General features: G+C 35.8%; 2 protein-coding genes across 3 annotated transcripts in view; both read right to left on the bottom strand.

Moving 5' to 3' along the window:
- The window catches only part of LOC142336140 (uncharacterized), a 483,861-nt gene that overhangs the window by 280,185 nt on the left and 177,172 nt on the right, over positions 1-26,504 (bottom strand). The window lies entirely within an intron of this gene.
- LOC142336135 (muscle M-line assembly protein unc-89-like) overlaps positions 2,772-26,504 on the bottom strand; it is a 57,373-nt gene continuing 33,640 nt past the window's right edge. For both annotated transcript variants that reach the window (XM_075384715.1, XM_075384716.1), the window contains 4 exons: positions 22,795-22,991; positions 10,090-10,211; positions 4,562-4,705; positions 2,772-3,481 (listed from right to left, as the gene is read on the bottom strand). In XM_075384715.1, coding sequence (XP_075240830.1) covers positions 3,344-3,481; positions 4,562-4,705; positions 10,090-10,211; positions 22,795-22,991 — 601 coding nt within the window. In that variant the 3' untranslated portion in view covers positions 2,772-3,343. The remainder of the gene's footprint in view (positions 3,482-4,561; positions 4,706-10,089; positions 10,212-22,794; positions 22,992-26,504) is intronic.

The raw sequence follows: 26,504 nt of genomic DNA, 5'->3' as shown, positions 1-26,504 counted from the left end.
GACGATATCACATTCAACGCAAAAGATGTGCTAGATGAAATGTCACAAACTAAATGTGGTGCCAACTCTTATGATCAAATAACACCATCACTCCTTAAAGCTTCTGCACCGTACGTTATAAATAGTATCTTGTATATATTTAGCTGCATTATTAACGCTTGCCAATTTCCCAAAGTCTGGAAAAACACACACGTGCGTCCTCATCACAAAAACGGTAGCAAAATGGAAATTAAAAACTACAGACCGATTGCAATGCTCTGTGCAATTTCTATAGTTTTTGAAAGAATAGTTTACAAACAAATTAAGAAGACATTCGAAAGGAAGCTTTGCACTTCTCAACATGGTATTCGGCAAAAACATTCAACAGTTACCCAATTGTTACTATATTGTGATAACTTATATCAAGCTTTAGACGAAAATTCATCCCCGATAACAGTTTACTTGGACATTGCTAAAGCTTTTGATACGATTAATTTTAACATTGTGCTTCAAAAGCTCGCTCGTTTTGGGTTTGATGAAAAGTTTTTGAAATTTTTTGCTTCTTATCTGGTTGATCGGCAGCAGAGAGTAAAAATTGCAGACAGTTACTCGACTTTCTCAAAAATCTCAAGCGGGGGTCCCCAGGGATCAATAATTGCTGTGTTTTTGTTCTCCGTGTACATAAATGACCTACCTGATCAACTTAATAATAAAACATTCCTTTATGCCGATGATACGAAAATATTAGGACAGATTTCAGAACGTGAAGAACTTCAGTTTGATATAAATAGAGCTATCGAATGGTCTGGTTCAAACAAACTAAATTTCAATTTTGACAAATTCAGCATTCTCGAGTTCTCATACAAAAATACATATAATTCGTCTACAGAGTTATTTGCAAAAGGAATTGCCATCAAAAATGAAAAACAAATTAAAGATCTCGGATTAATTTTTACGGCCAGCATGACTTGGAATTGTCACCTCGAAATGGCGGTAAAGAAAGGTTTTCAAAAACTGAATCATTTAAGAAGAGTTATACCCCGCACCACAAAAGAAACTGTCAAATGCACGTTGGTGAAAACATATATATTCTCTGCGGTCTTTTATGCGTCAAATGTCTGGAACCCAGGACCACAGTATCTTCAACGCTTGGAAAGACTGCAGAGATCATGTTTAAAATGGATAACTTGCCGTTCTGTTCTGGGTGACAAAGAATACGTTGAGAGCCTAATTCGAAATCGCCTATTGCCAGTCAGTTATTTTCTAGTTCTTAACGACCTAATTCTGCTTAATAAGATTTTAATGGGCTTACCTTCGATGAATGCGTCAGACCACTGGTCAATAACTTTCGGTTGTCCAAAGACCAGATCAAGCGAAAAGATTTTTATTGAAGCGAGAAAAACATTTCGGAAACGTTCTGAAAATAATTACTTTAATAGAGTAGCCCGATTCAATAATTCTTTGTCTCAACTTAACAGTTTTGCTAACTATTCACCACACAAAAATCCATGTCAGTTTCGATGAGAAGTGAAGAACTTTTTGGAAGGGGAGGCATTGAAAAGATTCAAATATAAAATTTACCCTTCAGGATGGAAAGTTTTCGAGAAAATTTAATTATTGAAACTTGATTTCTCCCCTAATCTGGGGACTACCAAGCTGGTTGTAACCATGTTTGGTTGAATTCAATATTATTATTATTATTATTATTATTATTATTATTATTATTATGCTTGTCAATGAGATTTTTTTGATATAAAGTAATTTTTATCGTTTTCTTTTTTGGTGCTTTATTTGCCATTATCTTCAAATGAACCTCCAATTTTTTTCTGAAAATAATTAATATTTTGTTGAGCATATCTGGGTCGGTTTTAAGTGAAGATAATTGTGTCAATAAACTCTAACAAATGAAGCTCAAGTTGTCCATTTCGGGAATGAACCTTTCAACCATATATTTATACATTTCCAACGTCGCGCTCAGAACTGTTTCATTTCGTGAACTGCGCGTTCTGCGTCCATTTATTCTTGTTTAAATAGCTATGTTGAGAATCTATCAGCTTTAGTTTTACCAACATTTCGTTTCTGCTGATTTGTCATCGCTATCAAAGAATTAAACCGATGTTTACAAAAAAACGAGTATTGTTGGTCGTGCGTTTTCCTCGAGTTTATCTCATTTAGAGTATGCAGGTGACAATCTCGAATGGACCGGCACTATTTTCCATGAAGCTTTGACAGTATTGCTACGCAACTAAGATAAACAGGGGATGTTAAACATACAAATATCTTCTATAAACTGGATAACAGAACAAAAATATAACAGTGCAGGAAAGAACCGTTGAGATGACCAAAAATTAGACCACACCATTCCTAAAAAAGCTGCCAATTTCTAGATCATCCAGGCCTTCATTAAATTTTCTTTTCAAACTGTTGACGTTGCTTCCTCGGCGGTTTTAGTGATACGTATATTTAGAGCCAGAGGCTCAAAAATAAATGTACACGGACTTAATGACCACTGGCTTTAACACTTTTTCCCATTTCTCAGCTCAGGACGAACAGACAAATTGCTTAGGGGAGCGAGAAAATATTTCAAAACAGTTTATCAAAACGGACATGCAAAAGTATTATATAAAAAGACGCGCACGACTGCAATAATTGCTTCAAATTTAATTCGAGAGCAGTTAAAAATGCGCGTCAATTCTATTTGCTGCGTTAAGGATAGCGACTATTCATCGGAATGTACTAAGTCGCGACTTCGTTATTGTAACGTACGTCTCTCGTTAATTTTGTGTAAGAAATTGTAACAAAATATTAAATTGTATAACGTTTTTAAGTTAGTTTACTTTCCATTATTATAATTCGAAAAGTACATTACAACGAGCTGCCATGTATAAAAGATTCATTCCACAAAAATTATTGTTGGAACCAAGCAAAAAGTGAAAATCAATATCAATGGTGCACCTTTTGGATGCTATAAAATGTGAAATCTTCAAAGAATGTTGTCAATACATATCAACACATTAGGATACTATAGGACTGTAGCAAAAACATTTTCGAAACTTTTATATCGACGAAACTTAGGATATTCAAATTCACAAATAAAGTTGTGTGATCGTTATAGGGGAGGATTGCTTGAAATTTTATTAATTCCGTTTTTTTCTTAAGAATGGCGCCAACATTTGACTAAAAATAAATTTGCTGACCGAAATTAGAGCCGCCAAAATTTTATCTTCAGAAAAACATCTATGGTTTCGTCCATTCCATCGCTTCAAATTTTCAACTTAAAGTATTTCGGTTTTAATCAATTGTTCTGAATTTGCACTCATTTGTGACCATTTCCAAAGAGCATAGCTTATATTTGTTTGTTTATTTATGGGAAGTAATCGGCGTAGTTCCAGGATGCCACTTCGTATGGTTTGAACCAGATGCCTACTTCTTTCTTTCCAGTCTCGGCTGTGCCACTGCAGTGCAAAACCGCTGAGAACAAGTTCTTCTCATCATCCACAGCCTGAAATGTAAAAGCATGCTTTTATGTGACCTTTGACCTATTCCTTGTGAACCTGTTCTATGTGTGTTCCTTCACCAGTCATGCAAGAGCACTCTTGCGCAATGCCACTAATAACATATAAAATTAATAGGTAGTATAATTATCATCTTATTGAATATTACCAAAAAAATACAAAATGGCTGCTTATGACCGATAATTTTGGTTACAAAAAACAATTTTTCTCTAGAAATGGTCAGCTCCCAAATAAAACACTTGTCACTGCGCAGTTAATGACAATAATTTTGACACAGAACGAATAGCAGAAAGTTCTCGAAAATTTTAGTGAATAACTTTTCGACTCGCGTGGTCTAGCAATATAAACCTTCGTATAGAAGACTTCGCGATATAACAACTTTCTGTAAAGGTCTTTTAAAATCTTGCGTGTTTAGCTTATTGACTGATGTGTTACTAGCCAATTGAGCCACAATTGTGTCATTATCAGCTCACTTGGGCAATTGCGATGCAATTGTGATGCAAAATTATAGGTTTATTCATGCATGAAAGAGGAAATGAGTATTTGTTTATAGTTATGAACTGACGTTTTCCTGTCTACTAACTGAACAAACGTGAAATGACAATCAAGTGACAAATTGAACTAAATTAACTGCCCATGAAAATGAGGAAAAGTTTAACTAAGAACTAAATACGGTAATGGATATTCTAATGACAAATATCCAGTCCGTATGACATTGTGAAAGAACACCTTGTCTAACCGAGGCTTAATAGAATCTCCACTCGAATTGCTTGCTAGGTCACCATGAACTGTAGCTATTATATCGTTGACTAAGTGTAAACTATGTCATACATTTCGAAGTGAGTCGTTTAGCCGCTGAGATGCTGCTTTAAGGTTCGCAGCCCTAACCAGCAGTTCTGATAGGGCCAGTTTGGGTCACAAACCGTCATAGCGAAGGCGTGGCCCAATGACATTGTGTCATACAATTCTACGGTCATCGTGGTCTAATAGATCTCAGTGAGGATAATCTGGCGAGACTTCGACTTTTGGTTTTGTAATAGATGATGCACAATTATATAGTTACATACCTTGTCACATTTTTCTTTGGCGGCTGCACAGATTCCATTGCCCTCCCAGATAGACACAAAGATGGGCGCATCAGGCATGGCTACTAGCTTACCCATCAGCTCCGGATTACTACCCAACTGGTTTTGAAGTAGATCCAGACGAGGCTGAAAAAAAAAGATCAAAAAATTATTTTGTTGGAAAATTATTTTCTAATGATGCTTACTTCGGTCAAGGTCTGAGGCACGGTCGAGAAGTCTGATGTAAAATTTGCAAAAATAGTGTGATTTGCGATGGATAAGTATTATATTTTTCCGCCGCATTTCACCGCTTGATCGGAGAAAATTCACCGCAATTCATGCAAAAATTTACCGCGTTTGCCGCATTCATTGCCGAAAGATGTGATTTTCGTTGAAAAACATTAATTTTAAACCAAATTCAACCGCAAACCAAATTTCAACGTAAAAACCGCTGAATTGAATAACAAGAACTTTCTTGCTGATCACTGTTCTTCAAGTTGCTCCCAATTCAATTTGCGGGAATTGATTTCCCTCTGCATATCTAGTTTATCATAGTTTATAGTACGCAGTGCAATTTCTTCTTTTAACTTAAATTTTTTAATAGCAACGCCGCAAAAATGCAAAACAACACATTCTTTCGAGAAAGTATTAGAGTTAGCAAAATTTCAAAATGATATGGAATCATGTCTGAACAACACTAATGTATTTTTCTATTTAACAAAATTGGACACCAAGTAACCATAAACCTTGGATTATGAAGACCAAATATGCTTTCCACTCAAATGCACGTGTCGTGTACTTGTAGACCAAATTATACGAGATTCATTTGGCTCTATAAATAAACACACATACATGTTATTGGAGCCTAAGTACAAGCTATTCTTGGCAAATCTTGAAACATATGAACTTGTATTTTGTGCAAAAGTTTGGATAATCGCTGTAGGTAATTCGTGTTCTTTCGATAAAATTAAACGCGGGGAAAGTGTAGTTTTGAGCCTCGAACATTAAAGACCAATTTAAGACCAAAGATTTAGATCAAAAGACGCAACAAAGTTTACCGTAATTTGGGATTATTCGGGGGAAAAGTAAGCTTGAATAAACCTAGAATGGTGATAAAAGTGAGTTAGGCTCATTCTTTCATAAATTTGTACATTTTTGTAACTCTCTTGACAGATTAAAAGACGATCACGTCTCGTCTGGTTATATTTATAACCTGCTTTAAAGGTTTTGGATTAAATTAATTCACAAACAACGGTCTCAATGCAAGGATTCCTTGTTTGAAGAGATCTCGACCCGACGTCGGGTCAACTCGCTCACAGCAATTATCAGTCTCTTTTCGGCTCCTTAAAAACTTCAAAATTGATATAAATTAGGTAAATTTTATGATAGTGCGACAATAACATGATAACAGCGTTGCCATCCATAAAAGTAGCCGTTATGGGTGGAATTCTCACAGCTGAATTAATACATGAATTTCTTTGATATGTCTGCTGCGATTTTCTAGGAATTGTAAGCATTTTAGAATTACATGTGCCCAGAAGTGTTCAGGCGTGCCAATTTTATTCCATGCAATTGTCAGGCTAAACTGGATAGAGATTACATTGAAGATCGTCAGAAAAAACCGTTCAAGATCTCTACTTAAGGCTCTTAAAATTGGAAATAAGCTCTTGTTTATTATGAAAACACGTTATTGCTATAAAAAGTCATCTGTTCTGTAACATGAGTTCAAATTTGAATGAACTCTAATCTTGTGGGACAAAATATTGTGGGATAATAAGACAAAAATAAAGAAAAAGTTGACAAAATTGCTTTTATTCCGATCAAAATAGTTACCATGAAAAAAATCGGCTGTGATACCGTCCAGAACATACATTCCAGCTCCAGAACAGGACAAACCATAGTTCATGAATGTAAAAGCTAAATTTTGTGTAGAATAAGATTTCATATACATCCTTTTAAGTTTTTAATGCAAGAAATCCATTCTTTAATTTTGTGGGCCTTTTATATTGCAATTCTCAGTTGTGATTTGAAAAAAATTAAAGATTGAGGCAAAACCATACGTTAGTTATGTTACGCAATCATTCAAAGTAACATATAAACAGGGGGCTCGGTAAACTGCTTTCGCACATAATGTTCCAATCCCGCTTATCCACAAGTATGGCTTAATTGTCTATCAAATGAGGAAGATATAGAAAACGTGCAAAAAATCTCACAAATTGATCAAAAATAACTGGTGTGTCATAAAAAAGTCAAAAAAGCGTCAAATGAAACCTAAACTAAACAAATTAGTTTGTAGTTCACTACATAAAACATGCAACCAGTTCCTGATGAGCCCCGGTAACAAGTAGACAAAAAAAAACAAAAATGGCATAGTTAAAAAAAAATACGTTTCTTTATCTTGAGATCATATATTTTCAAATAAAAAAACTAATTTGATATTAATTGAAATCGTTCACCTTCACTCATACCTCAAAATAGAGTCAGTAAGAACTGTCATTATCGAGAATATGTCATACAATATCTCTACAAAAACAACCCACAAATTCACACAAAAACCAAAAAATCCATTAAACTTTTTGAGAAAACCGGGTCGAAGTTGTTGAAATCCTAATCTATTCCTTAAAAGCAATAATATAGTCAATTGCGCGTTCTTTGACTACCAATAAAAACATATTTGACCTCTGACTAGTAAAAAACATTTAAAAGATACATTTTCATTTTTCGAAAACAATTATTTTCAAAGACACCAAAACATTAGCTATCAACTGAAATCATTAAACAGGTTCGTTTATTTCTCAAAAGTCAATGAGATCTGACATTATTCGGAGTATGTCATATAGACAAAAATCAAAAACTATGTTAGTTTTGCCTTGCAAAAAACCGATATCAAAGCCGTCAAAACAAACAGCAATGCACTATAAACTTTGGATATGTTAGATTGTGTCCTTCTCAACAACAATAAATTGATGTGCAAACAGTAGTAAATGCGAATAGATATCACGGCATTGAAAACTTTTGATTCCAAAGTCATGAATACATCATCTACCGACTGAAATCAGTTAAAAGTTTGTTTTATTTATCCATAGGAAGCCATTAAGACCTGCAATAATAACGCACTTATCATACGACTACAAAAAATGACAATTGATGCATTTTTCAAAATTATCCAGCTAGTTTCGCAAAAAATCGGCAAATTTTTAATTGAAGAACTCTCAAAGAATGCACTTTTCTTCGTTGGACTGAATGTCAAATTTGCCTTCTTTGGAGTTAACGAAGATAAAAGTTTTTATGTGTGCTAGTCCAGCAAATTTAAACAAAGTGAGCTGAAGTAGCATATTTCGTGCCATTTTTGGTGAAGAAATGGGATTTTTGAGAACAAATTTTCAATAAATTTTAGCCAAAATTGGATCAAACAATTCACTTCTGTTTTTAGAGGTAAAACCCACAACACTATCCTTACCAATTTTAAAACATTTTACAAAAAAATAGGCAAAAAACATACTGAAAATGTGAACAATAGTAACGAAAATCAGTCAAATGTTCACTCGGTAAAAAATAACAAATAAAAAAATTTTTTTGTTACATATTCTACGCTGAACGGGATTTCGAATGATACCACTCAAACCTCTACGCTTAATATTTGGATCAGCCACAATTGCTTGAAATATCTCACCAAAATATCTCATTCAGCACAGTTTTATAAAAAATTATTACTTCTAAGGGTTCTGTTTCCCCATTTTTCAACGTTTCCTAATGTCCTGCTGGTCCAAGAGGTAAAACGAAATCCACTATAATAAATTGGTTTTCTGAGCCACTACAAGGTGCAGATTCAAAACATATTTTCATTTTATTTGGTGGAGATGACAATCTTGTTGCCGAACAGACAATAAATTGTGTAAATAATTACAATGTAATCAAAGATTACTAAAGGTGTCACAAATCTCTATATCCCTATGGTTCATAGTTTTTGACATGCACAAGTTTCAAGAAGATGACTATTAATGTTATCAACTGATAATGAGATTTTGACCATTATCTTCAATAACACCCTGTAGACTTTACGCTACCCCACTCGAAATTATCTTGCTATTGCAATACACGCGATTGGAGTATTCATGATATCCATTTACAATAATGGTGGGGGGGAATTGTCAGAAAATGTACCAGAATTCTGAGACAATGATTGTTTGATTCCAAAGTCATGAAAACCTCATCTATCAACCAGAATCAGTTAAAAGAAGCCATTAAGACATGCAATTATAACGAACTTATCATACGACTACAAAAAAGGACAATTGAATCATTTTTCAAAATTATCCAGCTAATTTCGCAAAAAAATCTGCAAATTTTTAATTCAAGAACACTCAAAGAATGCACTTTTCTTCTTTGGATTTAACGTAAAATTTGCTTTCTTTGGATTTAACGAAGATTGAGTCAATAGTTTTTAGGTGTGTTAGTCCAGCAAATTTAAACAAAGTGGGCTAACGTAGCACACTTCGTAGCATTTTTGCTGAAGAAATGGGAGTTCTGAGAACAAATTCCCAATAAATATTAGCCTAAATTGGATCAAACAATTCACTTCTGTTTTTAGAGGTAAAACCCACAACACTATCCTTACCAATTTTAAAACATTTTACAAAAAAATAGGCAAAAAAAACATACTGAAAATGTGAACAATAGTAATGAAAATCAGTCCAATATTCACTCGGTAAAAAACCAAATTAAAATTTTTTTTTGTTACATATTCTACGCTGGACGGGATTTCGAATGATACCACTCACAAACCTCTACGATCAATATTTGGATCAGCCACAATTGTTTGAACAGAAAAACCCGTTTGAGTATGTAGTTCCTCGCACTCTAAAGTGGTCGGAACAATAATGACTACTATTGATTACTAATAAATTATTCGAATTTGAAGCTCTTAAAACCGATTGTCGAGATAACAAAAACTATATCTCATTCAGCACAGTTTTATAAAAAATTATTACTTCTCAGGGTTCCGTTTCCCCATTTTTCAACGTTTCCTAATGTCCTGCTGGTCCAAGAGGTAAAACGAAATGCATTATAATAAATTGGTTTTCTGAGCCACTACAGGGTGCAGATTCAAAACATATTTTCATTTTATTTGGCGGAGATGACAATCTTCTTGCCCAACAGACAATAAATTGTGTAAATAATTACAATGTAATCAAAGATGACTAAAAGTTTCACACTCTTATATATCTATATCCTTATGGTTCATTGTTTTTGACATGCACAAGTTATTATATTCAGAAGTCAAGAAGATGACTAGCAATGTTATCAACTGATAATCAGATTCTGATCTGTTTCTTCAATAACACCCTGTAGACTTTACGCTACCCCACTCGAAATGATCTTGCTTTTGCAATACAAGGCGATTGGCGTATTCATGATATCCATTTACTATAGTGGTGGTGGTGGTGGTGGTGGTGGTGGTGGTGGGGGGGGGGATTGTAAAATCAGAAAATGTACCAGAATCCTGGGACAATGTTCGTTTGAGAACAAACCTTGACAATCTTGGCGCCTGCACACTTGAATCCAGCTGCAGTGAGTTGGGCGGAGACCTCCTTTATTGCACCAGGTGTGACCAACTTCACTAGCACCACGCTCCTCTCCACCGCTCCACCCTCTTAAACGAAAACGCTCAAACTAAGTTGGTATTATAAACAGTTACTTTTCATCGTATCGGGTTATTGATGGTCGATAGAGATATTGCCCTAGTCTATTACCAACGGCTATCTAGCAAGATCCCGTACGTCTCTTGCAATAGAAGCGTCCGGAACTTGCATCATGAAAGATAAATGTCATTTGCAAGAATTTTGCAAGCTCTTTCATGATATGCGTCGGAGTTGGACTCAGGTGAAACGAGGCCACGTAATGACATGTATCGTAAATCAATAATAATTTGAGTTTAATTTAAAAGTTGCATGGTGAAAAGGTTGAGAGACTCTGATGAAGTCAGTGAAAAATCTGACATTAATCGAGAACCTCAGTGGTCCAAGATACAGGCCAGAATTCCGAAGTGCCTTTAGCAGGGGTCACGTATCATAGCTTGAAACCCGCACTTTGAAGTTTTAAAATGCCAATAGTATTAGAATCAACCAATATGTGTATAGGAAAACATAGGAAATTCTAGATCCTTGCACTGCATGGGTCTAGCATATTAAAAGTTGCACCTGCTGTTCCATTTTTTCCCGACCAATTGAGTTCATGGACACTATTGATGAAAAATGTTATTTCGGGCTATGTTAATGGGTTAAAAGAGTCAAGCATGTCTGTAAATTTCAAAAAACAACAACAACAACAACAACAACAACAACAACAACAACGAATGGCTTATTTTGGAGCCACTTAGCCTATAATTATAGACGAGTGTAGTTAAATTGACTTCTCAATATAGTAATTTTTAAAAATAAAAACGGAATTACTCCTTTAATTGTCCTCTGAACATAATTTCATTGAAAAATATCCTTTCCATCCGTATTTTAGGATATAATTGGTACGCAGTTGGTTTATATCCGCAGTCATTGAAAAAGCTAATCAGAACGCCATGCAACGATTCAAATCAGTTTAATTAAAATTTCACACAAATTTATGGGAACCGCAGATCAAACGCCAGTTCAATTTCAGTACTGAACAAGTCTGTTTGCAAGTTTAGATATCACTATTGATTCAGATCTATGATCAAGTCACGTTTTCTACTTGTCAGTCTGTTGGGTTATGGGTTTTCGCAAGCGGAATAAAAAAAGCGTTTTTAACTAAGTAGAAAAAATAATTTCTCAAAATGAGAAAATAACAAAAATGATATTTTACAGTAGAATTTAGAGATTTACAGGAAATATCTGATTATTAAATCAAGATGGTGATTTGATTTTGGGGGTGAAAAAAGCTCAAAAACCATCTGTATATATACCCATTATTAATGCGAGAAAGTCAAGATACAGAACTAATCTTAGCACCATGATTTACAACGGTGGTCGCAAGGGTTAACCAATATGGTTTACTTTCAGTTGCTTCAGATACAATGCTTCTTGAACTGCTGCTGTCATGCCCTGATATTTTCCTTCTGCAAGAAAATGAAACTGTGGCCTGCTTAATGAGACCCCAGCTGACTGCTGCGCCACGTGCGTTGAGCTCGAAGTAAAAACAGTCGTTGTTTTTATGTAGTTCACATCATCAGACCAGTCTGGTCCACTTTTCCCCGCTAAATCATAACTAGGCCTCTTTTGTGTAAAAAAAGTCATGAACCTTTTGAACCTTGAGGATATCGCAGGAGTCGTTTTCCACATAACCAATGTTGATTGGTAGGTGCATTCGTATGTCTGGAGAGAATGTTGACTGTGAGCATGATGTCTGGCCTCGTCTGCTTGGCCAGATACAAAAATTATCCAACCAAGCTTCTGTAGAACCTTTGATCTACTTCTTCGTCTCCGTTCTGTGCTGCCTGAACTTTCAAATTCAATTCACCTGGTGTTTTTTAGAGTTTGCATTGATGCATTTGAAACCGCTCAAGCATTGTTTTTATGTGGCGTTCCTGGTCAACTGTGACTTTGCCCTCTTCTCGTCTGATTCCTACATCCAGAAACCTGTGTTCTCTCTCTGTCTTCCAAGTGAAATATTGCCTCGAGTGCCTTCTTGACATTGGAGATAACTGTCACGCTTCTTGATGCTATTATGATGTCGTCGAACCAGACCAAGAAAAAGGTGTGTCCCTCTGACTCTACTCTCGTGAACAAGCAATGATCCTTTCTGCTTCCGGTGAACCCCTGTCTCAACAGAAAGTTTATCAGTTCCTCATATCAGTTGTTAGCAGCCTGTTTCAAACAATAAATTGATTTACTAAATCGAAATACTAACTTCTCTTCATCTGATCCTTGTTTTACACACTCACGTGGCTGTTGCAGATACATTTTTTTATCTAATGATGAGAGCAAACAAACCGTCTTGACATCAAACTCGGGCATCACATGTCCTTGCTGCGCTAATAGTTGAAGTAGAGTAGAATTCTGAATGTCTCTGGCTTGCAGGTAGGCGAAGCAGTCTCAAAGTAGTCCAGTGCTTCCACTTGTTTGGAGCCCTTTTATACATAGCGTGTTTTGTATTTGTCGAATTGACCACTGGGTCCCATATTCAATTTGTTAACCCAATTGCCCCGTTAGACGTCCCTGTCTGTGGGTGGTGTCACTATTTTCCAAACCTCGTTGTCTTGGAGAGCCTTGACCTCGTCCTTCATTGTCCGGAGCCACTGGTCCCAATTGTCCGCTTGCTTGGCTTCGTAGACTGTTTTGGGTTCCACATAGTCACTCTCAGTCACAGCAAGATAAGACCTGACTTCTCCAAAAAATTGCAGAATAATCCCTGCTGGGGTCCCTCGTCTGGGTTCTGCCCTGTCTTGCTCCAGTGCCTTTTTAGTGAACCCAACTGTCTCTGACTGTGAGAAGTCTTCTGTGTCACTGTCTTCGAGTGACTCCGACTCTCTGAGTCTCCTTCTTGTTGAAATAGATTTTTCATCAAGTGCTGCCTCCTCAGCATCCGAATAATCTCCTCTCAGTGTTGTTTCTTGAGTGTTCACGCTCTCTGCGTCATGCCACTCTTCCATATTGCAGTGGATTTTCCATGTTTCTCTTCGTTGCAATCGTCTTGATGACCGTCATCTGGGTGCCAGATCCCCAATTGCTGTGACCCTTATCTAGTACGTCGGGCGTCTGTGTGTCGTCAGGGATTGAACTCACATCGGACTCTTTGCTGATCACATTAGGAACTGATACCACCTTGTGTGTATTGGGCAAGTAAACCGAGTATCCGTTGTCTCCTTCCATGAAAGCCACAAATTTTCGTTCCTGTGCATTTGCTTCAAGTTTGCTGAGGTCTCTAAACCTCTTTCGCTGTTTCAGTCTGCATGAAGATTGTGCAACCAAAAAACGGTAATAAACTAATTGAAAGTTTAGGTATAACGTCTGACATGACATGAGCTCTGCTGAGCACTTTCCTTCTCCTCGGCTCACAACCAAGTTTCTGATCCTTGTTGCGTGAAGAATCGCTGCTCTACACATCATCTTAGGAAGTTCTGAGTCAATCAGCAAGCATCTTGCCATCTCTTGATGCAACTCTCAGCTAACCCATTCTGTGGTGGCGTCTCTGGTACGGTCTTCTCCTGTAGACTGCATGCATTCAATCAGTACTTCTTTAAATGTTCTGAGAAACTCCTTCGCATTGTCTTGCCTCAGCTTCTTGGGCGTCCCCATTCTTCAGGCAGGCCAGTGCTTCACTCTTTGCCTTAAGCAAATCCACAAACACAGAATTCGTGTACTGGTCTGCAATCACAATGCGAAACCGGAACCCTGACAGTGACTTTAGCCTAAAATGTCCCATCACGTCTCAAAACAGTCTCTTCAAACTCTATTCTGCTGGGGCCTCTGCCAATCTTGGTACCGGAGTCTTTGTGATCTTGTCCAACATCGAGTTCCCTCACTGTCTCCAGTGCATTCCTGAACGCATCCGCTTGATTCAAATGAACCAATCGTCTGTGCTAATTCCTTTCATTGTCAAGTTTTACGCTGTTGCAACTCATCTTGAACTCTAGAACAAAGCATGGTAAGTAAATACATTATTTTCTTGTGTTAGATTTACCAAAGTTCCCTTCAGGAGCATCATGCAGCTTTTTTTTTCTTGCAATTGAAGCTATGTCTCAGCCCGTGCATCTTGAGACCAATAGGAGGTTTGAGGAAAATTCAGGCGCACAAAATCATTACTGAGTTCGCCTTGTTTGAATTCCCCTTTGTTTGACAGTATGCTGATCTTCACATAACCTCTGCCCACCACTCTGGAAGCGTGGCACAAAGTACATGAGCAAGTCGAAATTTGTGCTAAGTAATCTTTACAGTCAATGTCAACTAACGTGCCTGGTGTCTTCTACTGTGCAGGAGCTGCCCACAATTCTTGGTCTGGTGTAGCCAATGTTGACTCATGGCCACTGACTCATGGTTTCCTCCAACTCTTAGTCTATTGAATGCCCTGCCTAGGTAGCCCTTTTCGCCACATTTGTTGCATTGTGCTGTCACCTTCCTCCTGCAGTCCTTGGCAAAGTGTCCAAGGATCCCAAACACAAAACGGTGTCCTCTCCTGTTGACTTCTTGAAGTCACGCTTCACTGCCAGTGCCACTGAACCACTTTGTGCCTTGTGTTTCTATGCAGTGCTCTCATGCAAGTTCTGCAGCCTTTCCTCAACTCATTGAAGTTCGTTGCCGAGTTGAAGCTTTCCTGTATAACAAAATTTCATATCTCATTGGCAGACCCTTCAGGACGAAGCGTTGAAGAGGGTAAATGAGATTACTTCCCCTGCTTCTTGTGGCCTTCTGGGCCTTCTGGGCAACTCCTGTCCTCTGATGAAGAAGCTGTTCAAATCCTGAGAATCCTCGAGCTGCAGTCGATCAAGTTGTGCCACCAAATTCACCAGTGTCGGCGTCTCCACGCTCTGAAATCTCTCTTGCATAAACATCCAAGACTTTGCTCCATCTCCGATTCCGTCATCACCCACACAGTCAATTCTCATCAGCATGAGAGTTGATGCATCCAGACTCAGTGCCAGATGGCACCACACATTGTTTCGTTTCCCCTTGATGTCTGTAACTTCCTTCTCATATGCATTCTTCAGCAACTTGTGGTTCTTCTTCCCATCATTGCTGGCCCCATTGGCTAGTGTTGCAGGCTCATTGTTTTGCTCCTCTGTCCCAGGTAGAGATTAGTAGATTCCCTTTCCCAACATCATCCCCATAAATCTCGTGCTCCAGATTGGAAGGTCCTGTTCCTTTGCTGTGTAGGTCAGCAGCTTCACTGTCAATTGATCAATTGTAGTTTGAGCAGGTAAAAACAGTTGTGAAAAGAAAAGGTACTGCGAAAAGAAGCATTAAGACTGTCAATAACTAATTAGTCTTTACAGTGGGGGTCGCATGGGTTGCCCAATATGGTTCGCTTCTGAAAATATGCTGAAAATCAGTCACAACGGATACCATATATTGTATGCATTTACGCTTTTCTAAGAATTCGTCCTGTTCCTTTGCTGTGTAGGTCAGCAGCTTCACTGTCAATTGATCAATTGTAGTTTGAGCAGGTAAAAACAGTTGTGAAAAGAAAAGGTACTGCGAAAAGAAGGATTAAGACTGTCAATAACTAATTAGTCTTTACAGTGGGGGTCGCATGGGTTGCCCAATATGGTTCGCTTCTGAAAATATGCTGAAAATCAGTCACAAGGGATACCATATATTGTATGCATTTACGCTTTTCTAAGAACTCGTCCAGAGTTCCGGTATCATAATCATTCAATACGTGCTGGGAAGATTTTACATCGAATAACCTCACCCTAATAATAGTTATCTCAATTCACTAGTTTGAACCGAATATTAATTCTCAGCACCATTAATTGACGATTCATTTATATAGATTTTGTGACTAAAATCAATTTGCTCTTGTCCTGGTAATCTGGTAAGTTAAACTGTCTTTCTAATAATTCTAACTAAGTTCAAGACTATAGTTTGATCGAATTTCTAACACAGTCTTATGCAAGCCTTAGCCAAGACTTGGCAAGTTAGAGAAAGAGATAAAAAGCTTCTGGTTTTGAGCATCAACTCGATATTCAAACCCGATCATAGCTGAAAACTGAAGGAAGCATATCCAAAATTTCACAAAATCTCTTGATTATAATCAGAGAAGACTATTTTGCTTTCAAACCTCGCACTATAATTTCCTGCGAGATTAAAAAGCATCAAACAAATGACAAACTGATTGTTTCAAATGCCATCAAATGTTTGCCAGTCAAGATAAACTTGGAAACTTCGTTTGTAGAAACATTTCAACATTTCTTGTGATCTCATTTCAGTTACATTATGAACAGTCTCAGCAACTTAACAAAATTGAATCCAGCATACGCTTTTGATTTTGTAACTGCACGGCACAACCAGTCGAAGATAAGGCAAGCTTTGTCCTGTCAACTTTTCAGAACACCTTCATGGAATTAGTTCCATATTTTGGCTCCCAAAGTTTCCCAATCTGACTCAAAACTATTCCAGATTCTGTCAATAGTTCAGTGTTTGGTCAAATTGAGGAGCAGTTTGAAAACAAATTATATGACCGGAAATTTTGTTCGTTTAAAACATGAAAGAATGAGTTTTGCATACGAAGACAGCGCTTCGTGGTTTTCATAAGCATGCTGTTTTGTTTCTGAATACACCAATAACAAATATATTATGTTCTTTGCTCAAATGTTCGACGGGATTAAATATAATTAAAACAAAAGGTTTGCAGCAATTTGACTAATGCTTTCTCTCTCTAAACTCCAGCTCCCGTCCGGGCTCACAGGCAAAACTTCATCCCTTTGCGTTTATAATCTATATTTCATATTTTCTACGCAATTATGTTGCATAATTCTGCCCGGAGTTTATAAAATAGCAAAAAAAATGCCCCTAACACTCCCGAAAAAAAGGAAATTTTTTTTGCCAGTGAAAAGAAAAATTGCATTTAAAAAGGAAACCGTGTAAAAATGTTCTCAAGTTATCTTTTTTAAAAAATTTTGATTAGATCAACTGGGCTTTCATAAATGAAAGTGGCCAGCAGAGTTAGAGAAGGAAAATATAGTATAGTCGACATTAATATTCACAAAAAAGCAAAGCTCAAGATTTATTAATTATCAACTTGCTACCTTGCATTCAGAAAAGATTGCAAGAACGATACATAGGTTGGTAAAAAAACAAAGTTTCGGTAGTAAAGTAAGGGCACTTAGATTTAAAGTTAGATGCTCTATTATAAAAAAATAAAAAAAATTCCTTGACAATTTGTTTTATATTAGTTCAGAAAAAGAGTGCATTAAGGAGAAAGTTTTCCCAACTAAAATGAAACTAGCAATTAGTAACACCAATTTTCAAAAAAGGCGATAAATTGGATAGTACCAACTGTCGACCATTTTTTGTATCTCAGAATTTTGCAAAAATTGTTGAGCGCCTCTTTCTGACTGAGTTGACGGATTTCATTGATAAACATAAAATAATGAATAAAGCAATCTGGAGCTCATACAAAAAGTCAGCAATCGATGCAGTTTCAAAACTGGTTGAAACAGTTTTGACTAAATTATATCAACGCAGAGAAACTGTTGCTATTTTCCCAGATCTTGCAAAAGCTTTTATTTCCATTTAGCATAACATTTTTCTTAAAAAACTGAAAAGTATGGTTTTTCCCAGAAAGCGAAAAAATTGCCGTATTCATTTCTTGCCAATTGCAGAAAAAATTAAAACTGAATGGCATGTTCTCTGAATGTGAAGCTGTGAATCACGATGTGCGACACGGAACTGTTTTAGGACCACTCATTTTTCTTTTATATGTGAACGATTTTTTATCTATTTTAAACACAACGGAGAAACTAATTCAGATCGCAGATGTTACAAGTATGTATTGTCTGTTGTGGAAGAAAAGAAGCTTGCATAACAAAGTCAAGGAAGTTTTACAAAAAACAAAAGAAAATGTAGAGATAAACAAACTAACTTTGAATACAAACAAAACCGATTTAATCTTCATCTCGCGCAATAACTCTCAATTCTGATCCATTTTTTTTAAAAAGGGAGTCCTGACAACGCAAAAAGGTAGCAAAAATCTGGCTCTTCAAACTGACAGGAACCAAAATTTTGATGAGCAGCTGAATAAATTCTTAAAAAAATGGCTCAAGCTATAAGATCAATATACCTAATAAAACATCAAATTCCACTGAACGCGCGCATTCTTCTTTTAGAATCACTTGTGTTTTTCACACATATCGTGTCTGACAAGAACACCTTAATCGACAAATTAACTCAGGTATAAAGGTGTGCTTTCTACGCAAAAAGTACGACAAATCAAAAGATCTGCTAAAACAGAAAAAGATCCTACCAGCTGAGCAAATAATATCGAAAATGGCGCTAATCAAAATTCATTTTGATATAGCTAAACCAGAAATTTCTGAAAATTTTTATGGGTATCTGAGTCTTCATCAAAACACACGAACAAAACAATTCAAAAATAGACAGAATGGCAAAACTAACTCTTGAATGAATTCGACTGATCGTCAATGCGTACAGAAAACGTTGAATGACTTATTTTGCTCTTATAACATAAAAAATTCCCACCGAATAGTAACGTAGGAGCTTTTACAAGTTTTTTTGGTTAGGAAGAAAACAATTGGAAGAAAATTTTATAATGTGATTGTTTAAGAAAATTGATTAGTGTTTATTATTTTGCTTGAATGATTTAAAGTATTTTGTGTTCCAAGTTACAGCTTCCTTTTCTTCAAAAAAAATTATAACACAAATTTTCACTTTTTAGTTACGCATCGTAGAGAACAAAAGTAAAGCATCAATTTGTAGCCCTCAGAAACTAAATTTGAATTTTATTTAAGAAAACTAAAAAATTTTAAAAAGGACTGTAACTCTAGTTCCTTGAAGTCAAGAAAGTGCGGAGTGATGATCTATGTTCAACACTGTTCGTACTGATATAGCAAGGCTTCAGTCAAGTGATAGTAGTTGTACTTTTTGTCAGAAAACACAACTAATTCACAAAATTAACAAACTTATTAACTCATAAACTCATAAACTTGCAATAACTCAACGCAAAAAGAGCAGAGTTGATTAAGAATCCAACCATAGACAAAACGAGAGGCAACTGCTCTAGTGGTTCTAAATACAATGCTTGTACACTATTCAAACAGTTCGGTTTAAGAAAATAACAATAAAATTAGCTTTTATGAAAAATTGTTCACTTATTACTGATTGGACGATGATCAAGTGAATGATTAAAGTCAGACTTTACAGAGTAAAACTAAAGTAACTGCGCTAAATAACTTAAGAGCCTCAAGCACTGTTGTTATCTGCAAGGCAGGCATTTGCTTCCTATTAAGAGATCGTAAAAATGACACATTAAGAAATTTGCCTACATATAGATACATCATGAAAATTCCACTTTTGTCTCATATATGTGGTAGTAGCCGAAATTGTAGATATGATGCAATTTGGATCGTTGGGTTCATGGGTGGCTTAGAGATCAAAACCATGTGCTAATACCTTCGGTCGCTCCGAGTTTTCCTTCTAAAATGGTGTACAGATTTTCAGTACCAATCGTAACGTTTATCAGTATTTTTTTCTGGCTAAATTTCATTTTCTCTTCATAATTTTTCTTCATAAATTTCATTTTCAGTTAAATAGTTTGTTCAGTAAGTTTCTGCTGCAGCCAATGCAGAAGAATGTAAGCACAAGTAGGAAGTTCATAAAAAAGCTTCTTAAAGAAGTTAATAAAATTGCTTCTTCTTTCTATGAACTTCTGAAGTTATCATCAGCCCTATTTAGCGCCTTGCAGTCTTCATCTCTGGTTTCATTTGCCAGATACTGTATCCGAACCAACCATCCCAATTCATCTCTATGTAAACGAAAACTATAGAAAACAGTTTTCTGAGAGAAATAAGTTTTTTTCCTCAAGTAAGAAAAACAGGTAACGTTTTTAAAGGAAGAATGAAGTTTTTTCCGAATTGCTGCAAAACTTCAGTTTTTCAGTAACAAGAACATCAAACACTTCATGGTCGTATTTTTTTGGATTTGTCAAGTAAACATTGACAAAACGTTTCGTTTATTTGTTTTTTATTTATTGTACAGAATTTTAAAACTTTCCAAATGACAGACACTTTAAATTGAAAACAACTTAAAATAGATTTGTTGCCATTAAAACATTACTTGATATTATTATCGGTTCCTATTTTTGATAACTTCCTATTGTTTGTAAACATTATTTGGAAAACATGTTCATATAGATTTTGAGTCCGACTGATTAAACATACCCGGCAAATTGCCTGAAAATAGCCGCCGTTGATTCCAATAAGCATGACTGGAATTGAAAAAAGAGAAGATATTGAAAAAAAAGATTTTTGTACAAAAACATTTTTTAAGTCCGATTTATTTTGATGGTATTTTGTAGTTGAACATTCTTTTGTTTCTTAGAGAGAGGCGACAGGGGCTACTATCAATACCAATGAGCATTAGAGATGTAACTAAGACTTATAGGAACGACGTCCAAATAGCGGGCATCTAAAATTGGGATTATGGGTTTATCCTGTTTCTATTTCTGGCTTCAATTTTTTATACTCACTCTGCTCATCTTGAATTGCTTTACTGAGCAACTGATATCCAAAATCACTTTTAGCAGAATGAGAGAAGAGAGAAACTAGCCTAGAGAAGTCAAAAAGATTTCACGCAAAATCGTGAAAAGGCGGCAAAATGAGGTAAAGCGAAACATTTTTTTGTTCGACGAAGTAAAAAAACATAGCAGGACAAGTACTGACGTACAATTCAAAGAATTTTCATTGACTAAACAGAAAACTAGACCTAGAACGGACTATGAATGGATTGGAAAAAACCATTTATAAAAAAAATCCGATCCAAAAAAAATCGAAAAAACAGTAAAAATGAAAGCGAATTTGCCGCATGTGAACAAAAACCACTAGCGAGAAAGCGAAATTTTGTTCAACCACCGTTTTCTCACTCTATTTTAATATTAGAGCGAAAAAATTTCGCGTCACAAAACCACTCGCTTTTTCGCTCCGCTTCCTGTTTCGGCGTGACCAAAATCACTACTCTAATTTGACTTCAAAAATCATGAAAATGTGTGAACAGATCTAAAAAAAAGACAGCGCCCCAATACAATTCAAATTCTTTGAATTGTAAAAAAATAGGAGCGCTAAAATAGCCGGCTGAAAAGATGAGGGCGGCTATTAAAAACAGTCTCGCATATTCCGAATTTAGAATTAAAGTCTTCTGCGAAAATTTGTTTTGATTGCAATTTATTTGACAATGAATTTGGTGTTACCTCTGGTGAAACTATATCAACACAATAGGTTGTCAAAAGAGCTTTTTCTCTGAGAACGCCGAAAAATTTTTGACAAACTAAAGACTTAGGTTGGAATATTCTGAGCCACCAAGGTATGGCCATAACCATGGAACGCGAGGCATGGCCAAATGTGCTAAATACCTCTGTAACAGGGAAGTGAGGTTTATTTCCCACAACCTCACGTCCACCTACCCCCTCTCCCCTCCACAAACCATTATTGATAGATACCCGGGTTGACGTCATAATTGAAAAAGTTGTAAAATTACAACTTCCTATTAAGTCGTCTATGAAAAGCTATAATCCTAAAACTTTCATATTTTGAAAGTTGTAAATTAACAAATTTTCAGAGAAATCATGAACACGGCTAAAACAAAGCACAAATACTTTGTTTCAAAAAATTAGTAAGAAAAAAAAGAGAAAAAGTTTCTTTTCAGTTATACCGTACTTTTGGAAAAGTTGCAGTCATAGAACTTCATAATAAATTTTTTTTTGCAACCTAAAAATTAGAGATCAAAATTGCCAGATGGTTTCAAAAAATTGTTATTCTACAAAAAACTGAAGTCTGCGCCTCTGGTCCGCCTAACGTTCCTGGAAAAAAAATTCGTATTTCAATCGGAAATATCGACTTATTCGTTTATTATTCGCTTATACTATTTTCAAAAATATAGAAATTTTATTGCGTCAAGGAGTTGTTCAAATCAGACCAAACTCGGTATGGAGTATCACCAGTGCAGTTAGAGTTTAAAACAAAAAAATTTTTTTGCTATAGCTTGTCTAGGAAAAAAGTTAGAAGTTTTACTTGGAGAGTCTTAGAGCGCGGATTTTTTTTAGTTTGCTCTGACTCAATTCTCCTATAGTTGTTTGTTTGTAACTCCGCCGTAGCCGGTCCCCAGCCCGGTTGAGAGGAGGAGGGGAACACACCCAAAACATACTGGAAAATCGCAAAAAGTTGTTCGTTAGTTCAACTGTCGATTTTTTCCGACAGTATTTAACCTACTTTAGCGCTCGAAACGATGAAAAATGTGTAATCCTAGAATGTTCATTTATGAGAAATGTGTTATCCTAGAACTTTCCATTTTATGAAAAAGTTTCAATCATAGAACTTTCCTATTAGGATGAAGTTGTAATCATAGAACTTTCCTTTATAAGAAAGTTGTAGTCATAGAATTTTCCTTTATGATAAAGTTGTAACCATAGAACTTTCCTTTATGGGAAAGTTGTAACCCAACCGATTTCGTACAACTTTTTTCGTCTATGACATTAAGGATCCATAAGAGGAAAGTTCTAGGATAACAACTTTTGGTTTACCGGGGAGACAATACCTGAGAATGATAGTGAGATGGTGGATCGGACGGTGCCTCCCTCTCCCGCTGCTTCTATTGTGTAGTCACCAGCACTCGCCTCATTCAGAGCAGAGATCCTTAGTCTGTGCACCTTGCCCTCTCCCCCTCCCTCTACGTCATCCTGTGTCAACTCTATCTCCGTACCAGACTGCAGCTCATCACCGTTGCGGAGCCATCTGAAAGTCATGGTAGAAGGTCATAAGGAAAAAATCACACTAGATGTAACAGTGACCAATCAGAAGGGCCATTTTCAAGGGCCACAAAATGAAGTGGAGCAACATGGTACCTTGAGCAACATGAGCTCTTATTGACAACATGGTACCTTTTAACGCCCACAATTTTTTCCCAAATTTTGCTCATTTTCAGAGCTAGGAAGACAATTTGTTGCATCCTTATCATAAGCTAGTGGATAAGAAACAAAATAGCATCTGTCAAAGTTTCGTACCTTTTTGCAATGTGACCCCTAATTGCGTCCAAAGTTGTTTTCTCTACAAACAAATCATACTCAATGATCAGTGGAGCAATTTTAGGCGTTCACATTATTTGTCTCGAGAAAAGTAGAATATTCCGAAACTTTTTGCAAGTTTAACGCGCTAAAATTGGTTGAAATCATTTTTGGAAAGGAGAACTAGCTATCCACGCTAGCAGCTGATTCGAATATATACTTCCAACCCCCATTCTTAACCCAGAATCACAATTATTTTTAATTATTAGCATACATTAGCAGAACAGAAGCAAAATGACTAAAGGTGCTAAAACACACAATCAGAATTTCAATCCGTAAATTGATATAACATCAAGTTTTATACGTATAAAGCCACCATTCTCTCTAAACCACAGCAAAAGATCTTAACTCTACGAAGTTAAAGGCATAAAAGCACATAAGAAAGGCTCGACAAATCTAGCAGTATCTTTTCGGTAGGTCTTATGTCTGAGGCGATTTTCGGCTCAGCTCAGTCATCGATATGTTTTTGAGACCTCAAATGTTTTAGCCTAAAAGGAGCGCAATTGAACTAGTTTATTAGTAAGCTCAAAGAAAATCATGCTGTTTGCAAGAAAATCATGCTGTTTGCACTTTTTCCACGCTCCCTACATTAAATAGAACGTATACTCGAATCTGATTAGCTAATCTTTTTGTATGAGGCTTACATGGCAACAAACTTTCTCTATGGACAGATTGTTCCATTCATTTTACTTGGTAACAATGACGGTGGTGGAAATCTTCCAACTTTGATCGATTTTTAGAAACTTTAGGCCAAATGTTTATTTGTCAATTTTTTTTCAAAACTGTGTGAAAATGCAGCGGTCAGATAGCACATCTGTTTTTTCTCATTATTAAATTATTTCCGAAACACAGAAACAATGAGAAAAAATTGAAAGCCAGTGTATTGTGACAAATGATTTAAGTTTTCCACTATGCTTTGAAATTCGCACTGATTATCGCATTAGATCAAGGCCGCCTCTGTTTACCAAAAGCACTTTTAAACTATAAAAAAAATAATGTTTGTACTCTTTTCCAACATTAACATTTCGAGCATTAACAACTTAGTAATTTTATTAATGAAATCTATTTCACGTTATGAATGATTAATATGGAAGGCATATTTTATGTTAGTTGTATCTGCGTAATGGAAATCTAGTTCCCTCATTTTTCAAAAATTGATTTTGACAATTTCCGAGTAGAGAAACTGAAAATTCTAAAGAAAATTGGTGCTACGGAAAGCAAAAAAGGTGTTTTTATGACAAAATTAAATTTATCGAGGACTGGAAAAATAGTGGAAAAGGCATTATTAGAAGCAAATTATTTTATTGTGCAGCATTAGGATTTTCACTAAGTTTGCTTACTTTGAAAATAGAGAAAATTTTTATTGGTCATGCCGTAAGTAAGCGAAAAACAAATAAATAACAACTATATCGAACTTTCAAACTTTTATGCGTTTGCAATTCCGGACGACATACCTTACCAATTCATTGGGTTCTATTTAAGCGCCACATTTGGGGTCCAGAATTTTTTGCTGATATTTTCAAAGTATTCTAAAAAATATTTAAAAAAGAGTGAATGGCCACGATAGCAACTAATTCCATTTTATTGCTTCTATAAAAAGAAAAATAGGTTTTTTAAAATTGTTTGAAACATTTAAAACTGGAAATCTGAACTGTAAGATCTTGATAGACAAACGTATGTCTTGCAGCAAAGCAAATGTTGCAATGTATTCGTACGATTTTACTTTAGTTCTGTTGACTGAAAAAAAACATAAAATAGGACTTCTAATATATTTGCATTACTTCAAACAATATGGCAAAAACAGATGCTAATCAGCATGAAGCAGAAAATGGACAGTAGAAGGAGCATAATCTCAATTTAGGTAGAGTAGTTGAAAAAGAAAAAATAATTAAAATTGGTTGCGTGTTCTGTTTTCTGTTACTTCTTTTTTGAATGTCAATTAAAGAGCCACAGATATAAACTTTCCATCCAGTTCGATCGCTAGGAATAAAGTTGCAAGTTTGACAGGTAAAACCTAGATTTGCGTAAAAATTGACAACAAAAAATGTTTTCCAAAAAATTGTCAATGATTTGATGTATTTCATTTTTAATTTACCGGAACAATATACACATGATTTCTTCACATTTTCTGTTCACAGCAAAATCCCACTAAAAGTCCAAAAACCAACTAAAAATTCAATTTTTAAAGTCACTTGAACGATCAGATGCGCTAAAAAGACTATAGAATTGCAAAAAAAAAGTTATTTTCTTCTCTAGGATTTAGGTACTCCGTTGTTTTATCGGAATTAAAACATATTTGGTGAAATCTGAGAAACGTCAATCCAATAAGACTTGAAATGAAGTAGGGGACGTGGCTAAAAGCTTCAGCACAACTGCCCTAAGAAAATTGATAGAGTTTCTTTGAAACAAACATTTATCACTTCCTCATCTACGCCAAAAAACTTTTTAATTATGTTCACATAAATTTGTCTTTAATCAAATAGTATATAATAATATATGAGCTCTGATCTGCAGAGAAAACAACTGATTCAAATCGCCAGAAAAACAAGCAAATAGACAAAAAGAACATTTCAAGTTGCTTTGATTTTTGTCATTCTGTAGAAAAAATGTTAGTTCTCCCAAAAATTAGATAAGAGAGCTCAGGAAAAGGAAAAAAATAATTTTTCAGAAGATAATAACTTCGTCTGTTCAAGATTTGTAGCTTCCGGTGTTTTTTAAAGTTTCTTGTCTTGGTTATATCGAAAAGCTGTTGACTTGAAAAAAAAACATAGCGGGACAATTCCTGACGTACAATTTACAGAATTTTCATTGACTAAACAATAGACTAGACCTAAAACGGACATTGAGTGAATTGGGAAAGCAATTTCCAAAAACAATCGGATAAAAAATGAAAAAAAAACGGAGAACCGGAGTCAAAACGCCGCATGTGAACAAATAACCTCTAGTGAGAAAGCGAATGATTTTTCAAACACCGATTTCTTACTTTATTCTAAAATTAGAGTAAAAAAATTTCACGCCGCAAAACCACTCGCCTTTTCACTCCACTTCCTGTTTCGGCGCGAAAAAAAAACACCACTTCGAGTTGACTTCAAATATCATGAAAATGTGTGAACAGATCTCAAAAAAACATAGCCGGAATAATCCCGGAAGCAAATAAAAGCGTAAAGATGTCACAGAACATTGT

Source organism: Convolutriloba macropyga, chromosome 3 (assembly GCF_964194025.1).
Source record: "Convolutriloba macropyga chromosome 3, txConMacr16.3, whole genome shotgun sequence".
Lineage (NCBI taxonomy): Eukaryota > Metazoa > Xenacoelomorpha > Acoela > Convolutidae > Convolutriloba > Convolutriloba macropyga.
Note: the sequence above shows the minus strand (reverse complement) of the source record. Positions and strands in the feature narration are given on the sequence as shown.